Source organism: Salvelinus fontinalis, chromosome 2 (genome assembly GCF_029448725.1).
Source record: "Salvelinus fontinalis isolate EN_2023a chromosome 2, ASM2944872v1, whole genome shotgun sequence".
Lineage (NCBI taxonomy): Eukaryota > Metazoa > Chordata > Actinopteri > Salmoniformes > Salmonidae > Salvelinus > Salvelinus fontinalis.
In genome coordinates this window covers 95887660-95894897 of record NC_074666.1, presented here as the reverse complement: position 1 = coordinate 95894897, position 7238 = coordinate 95887660, and the positions used below count along the sequence as shown (strand labels likewise).

The 7238-nt window shown below is 47.0% G+C and overlaps 1 protein-coding gene across 1 annotated transcript in view; it reads right to left on the bottom strand.

Moving 5' to 3' along the window:
- llgl1 (LLGL scribble cell polarity complex component 1) overlaps positions 1–6921 on the bottom strand; it is a 118964-nt gene extending 112043 nt beyond the window's left edge. Inside the window, exons 1-2 of the mRNA XM_055896544.1 lie at positions 6684–6921; positions 646–743 (exon numbers count right to left, since the gene is read on the bottom strand). Of these exons, the coding sequence (XP_055752519.1) occupies positions 646–743; positions 6684–6764 (179 nt within the window). The 5' untranslated portion in view covers positions 6765–6921. The remainder of the gene's footprint in view (positions 1–645; positions 744–6683) is intronic.
- Positions 6922–7238: the final 317 nt, after the last annotated feature.

Below are 7238 nucleotides of genomic sequence, written 5' to 3'. Positions count from 1 at the left end.
CCTAACCCGTACCCTAACCCTAACCCAAAAACCTAAACTTTATCCTAACCCTACAACTAACCCTAGCTCCTAACCTTAATATTTAACTTAATTCTAACCCTAACACTAATTCAACCTTAACCCTAAACCCCCTAGAAATAGCATTTGACCTTGTGGGGACTAACAAAATGTCCCCAGTTGGTCAATTTTTACTTTGTTTACTATTCTTGTAGGGACTTCTGGTCCCCACAAGAATAGTTAAACACGTCCACACACACACACACACACACTAGAGAGGCAGACTGTAACTACAGAGATCTACAACTGAATGAATGAAACATGACGACATGGGAACGCCAGACTGAAGGACCAACTAGGATGTGTCCTCTACAATATCTCTACATGTGCCGACAGAAATATTCTACTTCTCCTCACATAACGTTACCTACCTCACACTCCTCAGACAGAATGAGAGAGAGAGACAGAATGAGAGAGACAGAATGAGAGAGAGAGACAGAATGAGAGAGACAGAATGAGAGAGAGAGAGACAGAATGAGAGAGACAGAATGAGAGAGACAGAATGAGAGAGAGAGAGACAGAATGAGAGAGAGAGAGACAGAATGAGAGAGAGAGAGAGAGAATGTGTACGGGGCTGGTAAAGGATACATCTTGATGGCTCCAGACTTGGTCCCGATGGCCATGAGCTGCAGCTGGGGGTCAAAGGTCAAAGCACTGGGCTGGTGGGGGAACCCATGTTCCACTGTCTGATGGAGGAAGAAACAGAGAGGGATTACTCAGAGGAGGACAGGACTGTCTGATGGAGGGAGAAACAGAGAGGGATTACTCAGGGGAAGACAGGACTGGAGAGGAGGAGAAACAGAGAGGGATTACTCAAAGGAAGACAGGACTGGAGAGGAGGAGAAACAGAGAGGGATTACTCAGAGGAAGACAGGACTGGAGAGGAGGAGAAACAGAGAGGGATTACTCAGAGGAAGAGAGGAATGGAGAGCAGGACAGGGGGACCAGAGGAGGACAGGGGGACCAGAGGAGGACAGGACTGTCTGATGGAGGGAGAAACAAAGAGGGATTACTCAGAGGAAGAGAGGAATGGAGAGGAGGACAGGGGGACCAGAGGAGGACAGGGGGACCAGAGGAGGACAGGGGGTACCAGAGGAAGACGGGGGTACCAGAGGAGGACGGGGGGACCAGAGGAGGACAGGGGGACCAGAGGAGGACATGGTCTAATGTCTGATGGAGGGAGAAAAAGAGAGGGATTACTCAGAGGAAGACAGGAATGGAGAGGAGGACGGGGGGACCAGAGGAGGACAGGGGGACCAGAGGAGGACATGGTCTAATGTCTGATGGAGGGAGAAACAGAGAGGGATTACTCAGAGGAAGACAGGACTGTCTGATGGAGGGAGAAACAGAGAGGGATTACTCAGAGGAAGACAGGACTGGAGAGGAGGAGAAACAGAGAGGGATTACTCAGAGGAAGACAGGACTGTCTGATGGAGGGAGAAACAGAGAGGGATTACTCAGAGGAAGACAGGACTGGAGAGGAGGAGAAACAGAGAGGGATTACTCAGAGGAAGAGAGGACTGTCTGATGGAGGGAGAAACAGAGAGGGATTACTCAGAGGAAGACAGGACTGGAGAGGAGGAGAAACAGAGAGGGATTACTCAGAGGAAGAGAGGACTGTCTGATGGAGGGAGAAACAGAGAGGGATTACTCAGAGGAAGACAGGACTGGAGAGGAGGAGAAACAGAGAGGGATTACTCAGAGGAAGACAGGACTGGAGAGGAGGAGAAACAGAGAGGGATTACTCAGAGGAAGACAGGACTGGAGAGGAGGGAGAAACAGAGAGGGATTACTCAGAGGAAGACAGGACTGTCTGATGGAGGGAGAAACAGAGAGGGATTACTCAGAGGAAGACAGGACTGGAGAGGAGGGAGAAACAGAGGGATTACTCAGAGGAAGACAGGACTGGAGAGGAGGAGAAACAGAGAGGGATTACTCAGAGGAAGACAGGACTGTCTGATGGAGGGAGAAACAGAGAGGGATTACTAAGAGGAAGACAGGACTGTCTGATGGAGGGAGAAACAGAGAGGGATTACTCAGAGGAAGAGAGGTATGGAGAGCAGGACAGGGGTACCAGAGGAGGACGGGGGGACCAGAGGAGGACAGGAATGGAATGTAGGTGTGTAGAGGGTACAGTGACTAGTTGTCATTTGACTACAGGACAGAGAGAGAAACACACTGACAGCATTGACTACAGGACAGAGAGAGAAACAAACTGACAGCATTGACTACAGGACAGAGAGAAACAAACTGACAGCATTGACTACAGGACAGAGAGAGAAACACACTGACAGCATTGACTACAGGACAGAGAGAGAAACACACTGACAGCATTGACTACAGGACAGAGAGAGAAACAAACTGACAGCATTGACTACAGGACAGAGAGAGAAAAAAACTGACAGCATTGACTACAGGACAGAGAGAGAAACACACTGACAGCATTGACTACAGGACAGAGAGAGAAACACACTGACAGCATTGACTACAAGACAGAAAGAGAAACAAACTGACAGCATTGACTACAGGACAGAGAGAGAAACAAACTGACAGCATTGACTACAGGACAGAGAGAGAAACAAACTGACAGCATTGACTACAGGACAGAGAGAGAAACAAACTGACAGCATTGACTACAGGACAGAGAGAGAAACACACTGACAGCATTGACTACAGGACAGAGAGAGAAACACACTGACAGCATTGACTACAGGACAGAGAGAATCAAACTGACAGCATTGACTACAGGACAGAGAGAGAATCAAACTGACAGCATTGACTACAGGACAGAGAGAGAAACAAACTGACAGCATTGACTACAGGACAGAGAGAGAAACAAACTGACAGCATTGACTACAGGACAGAGAGAAACACACTGACAGCATTGACTACAGGACAGAGAGAAACAAACTGACAGCATTGACTACAGGACAGAGAGAGAAACAAACTGACAGCATTGACTACAGGACAGAGAGAGAAAAAAACTGACAGCATTGACTACAGGACAGAGAGAGAAACACACTGACAGCATTGACTACAGGACAGAGAGAGAAACACACTGACAGCATTGACTACAAGACAGAAAGAGAAACAAACTGACAGCATTGACTACAGGACAGAGAGAGAAACAAACTGACAGCATTGACTACAGGACAGAGAGAGAAACACACTGACAGCATTGACTACAGGACAGAGAGAGAAACACACTGACAGCATTGACTACAGGACAGAGAGAGAAACAAACTGACAGCATTGACTACAGGACAGAGAGAAACAAACTGACAGCATTGACTACAGGACAGAGAGAGAAACAAACTGACAGCATTGACTACAGGACAGAGAGAAACACACTGACAGCATTGACTACAGGACAGAGAGAAACACACTGACAGCATTGACTACAGGACAGAGAGAGAAACACACTGACAGCATTGACTACAGGACAGAGAGAAACACACTGACAGCATTGACTACAGGACAGAGAGAGAAACACACTGACAGCATTGACTACAGGACAGAGAGAGAAACAAACTGACAGCATTAACTACAGGACAGAGAGAGAAACACACTGACAGCATTGACTACAGGACAGAGAGAAAAACACACTGACAGCATTGACTACAGGACAGAGAGAGAAACAAACTGACAGCATTGACTACAGGACAGAGAGAGAGAAACAAACTGACTGCATTGACTACAGGACAGAGAGAGAAACACACTGACAGCATTGACTACAGGACAGAGAGAGAAACCAACTGACAGCATTGACTACAGGACAGAGAGAGAAACTGACAGCATTGACTACAGGACAGAGAGAGAAACCAACTGACAGCATTGGCTACAGGACAGAGAGAGAAACCAACTGACAGCATTGACTACAGGACAGAGAGAGAAACCAACTGACAGCATTGACTACAGGACAGAGAGAGAAACACACGGACAGCATTGACTACAGGACAGAGAGAGAAACACACTGACAGCATTGACTACAGGACAGAGAGAGAAACAAACTGACAGCATTGACTACAGGACAGAGAGAGAAACAAACTGACAGCATTGACTACAGGACAGAGAGACACACTGACAGCATTGACTACAGGACAGAGAGAAAAACAAACTGACAGCATTGACTACAGGACAGCGAGAGAAACACACTGACAGCATTGACTACAAGACAGAGAGAGAAACACACTGACAGCATTGACTACAGGACAGAGAGAGAAACACACTGACAGCATTGACTACAGGACAGAGAGAGACACACTGACAGCATTGACTACAGGACAGAGAGAGAAACAAACTGACAGCATTGACTACAGGACAGAGAGAAACAAACTGACAGCATTGACTACAGGACAGAGAGAGAAACAAACTGACAGCATTGACTACAGGACAGAGAGAGAAACAAACTGACAGCATTGACTACAGGACAGAGAGAGAAACACACTGACAGCATTGACTACAGGACAGAGAGAGAAACACACTGACAGCATTGACTACAGGACAGAGAGAGAAACAAACTGACAGCATTGACTACAGGACAGAGAGAGAAACACACTGACAGCATTGACTACAGGACAGAGAGAGAAACACACTGACAGCATTGACTACAGGACAGAGAGAAACAAACTGACAGCATTGACTACAGGACAGAGAGAGAAACAAACTGACAGCATTGACTACAGGACAGAGAGAGAAACAAACTGACAGCATTGACTACAGGACAGAGAGAGAAACAAACTGACAGCATTGACTACAGGACAGAGAGAGAAACACACTGACAGCATTGACTACAGGACAGAGAGAAACACACTGACAGCATTGACTACAGGACAGAGAGAGAAACAAACTGACAGCATTGACTACAGGACAGAGAGAGAAACACACTGACAGCATTGACTACAGGACAGAGAGAGAAACACACTGACAGCATTGACTACAGGACAGAGAGAGAAACAAACTGACAGCATTGACTACAGGACAGAGAGAGAAACAAACTGACAGCATTGACTACAGGACAGAGAGAGAAACAAACTGACAGCATTGACTACAGGACAGAGAGAGAAACACACTGACAGCATTGACTACAGGACAGAGAGAGAAACACACTGACAGCATTGACTACAGGACAGAGAGAGAAACAAACTGACAGCATTGACTACAGGACAGAGAGAGAAACAAACTGACAGCATTGAGTACAGGACAGAGAGAGAAACAAACTGACAGCATTGACTACAGGACAAAGAGAGAAACAAACTGACAGCATTGACTACAGGACAGAGAGAGAAACAAACTGACAGCATTGACTACAGGACAGAGAGAGAAACACACTGACAGCATTGACTACAGGACAGAGAGAGAAACACACTGACAGCATTGACTACAGGACAGAGAGAGAAACACACTGACAGCATTGACTACAGGACAGAGAGAAACACACTGACAGCATTGACTACAGGACAGAGAGAAACAAACTGACTGCATTGACTACAGGACAGAGAGAAACAAACTGACAGCATTGACTACAGGACAGAGAGAGAAACAAACTGACAGCACTGTGTGTGTTCAGGAGAACGGGGTGTCTTGGTGAGGGGGTAGGTAAACACACACCCCTCTAACCAGCAGCCGCAGCAGGAACTGGGGTCTGTAAGAGGTCCACCTCTGTGACAGTCAGCAGCTGCCAAACCCCTCGCTGGGGGGGGGGGGGTATTGTGTCAGTGTGTGTGTGTGTGTGTCAGTGTGGGTGCCATTAGAGTCCACAGTGTGCGGTTCCACAATGGCACACACACACACACACACATATATATCAAGTCCTGTTTGTCTGTGACTCTTCCATGTTATCAATCTATTAAATGATATGTGTTCACCTATAGGCCTTTATGACCTGCTGTGGACTGTTCCTTTACATTACAACACAATGTGCCCACCACGACGCCCGTAGTCTGTTCTGGTTCATATAGGAACACCTGCAGAGCCTGAAGTCTGTATCCCCCGTTAACTCGAGTACTAATCACGGTGGCCTAAATGTTGGGGAACGTCGGATAACTGTGGTCTTGGTGAAGAAATGGAAACCGAAGAAGAAAAAGAGTCTACTATTGTTTCACAGGCAAAATATGCAAACATAAAACATTCCTGAGACTTTTCAACACGGGAAGAAAAGTTCAACGGTTGTAAAACTAATCAGATCGGGTTGAATAATGGTCCTCTCTCGTAGATAATCTGGTTGCCAATTCGTTAAAACGTTTTCGACAAGTGTTGGGTTTGAACAGAGCATATTAGCATCACGGCAGTAACGGGTAGAAGTAGTTGTTGTTAGTTTAAAACAGGCCGATGCATCGGGGGGTTGAAAACTATTATCTAGCTACTGACTGGTCGTGAAAACGACTCGCATTCCAACGTGGAGACATTCCCCCCTTCGCGACATCGTTCCTCTGCAGCTACAGACACATTCTGCGGGTTGGTTTTGTTTTGGAGGGACGACGAGACGAGGGCAGAAGAGAGGAGAGGTTCTGCACACTCGCCACCGAGATCCGCTGTTCCCCCCCCCCACCAAAAAAACACATTTTCCTGCAGTCGGCGGGTTGGGTCTGATTTGGGGAAAGGAGGGAGGGTCTGTGTTACTCTACCTTGTTGAAGGCGAACAATTCCTGTTTAATTTTCTCTCTCTGTGGGTCGTTGCCCTGCCGACGGAACCTAAACTTCATCATCGTGCGTCCGGGGCAGAGGAGAGGGTCGTTTCCCGGAACGGTGGATTCCTGAGCGGTTGAATAAATGCGGCGGATCAATGTGGAGCGGATCCTTCCTACCGTGCAGCTTGCAGCGGTGCTTTCTATTCAGCTCTTGTTCTGTGGGGCTGCGGCTCTCTGCCTGTCTATCCTACTCACAGTACCGTTCTGCTAGCAGCAGGATATAATGCCTGCATCAACTTCTAAATAAGAGTCCCCCCTGCAAAGACATGCTAAACTTTGGGAAAATCGATTTTTTTTGTTTCACTCTACTGCAGTACACAGCAGCGGTGCGTTGGTAACATTACTGGCCAAGCCAGAAAAATAACAAGCTATATTCCACCCTCTGTGTTGTGATCATTGTGTTGTGATCATTGTGTTGTGATCATTGTGTTGTGATCATTGTGTTGTTTGCTCTATAATTAGTTATTAACGTGCCTCGACACCGTGATATAG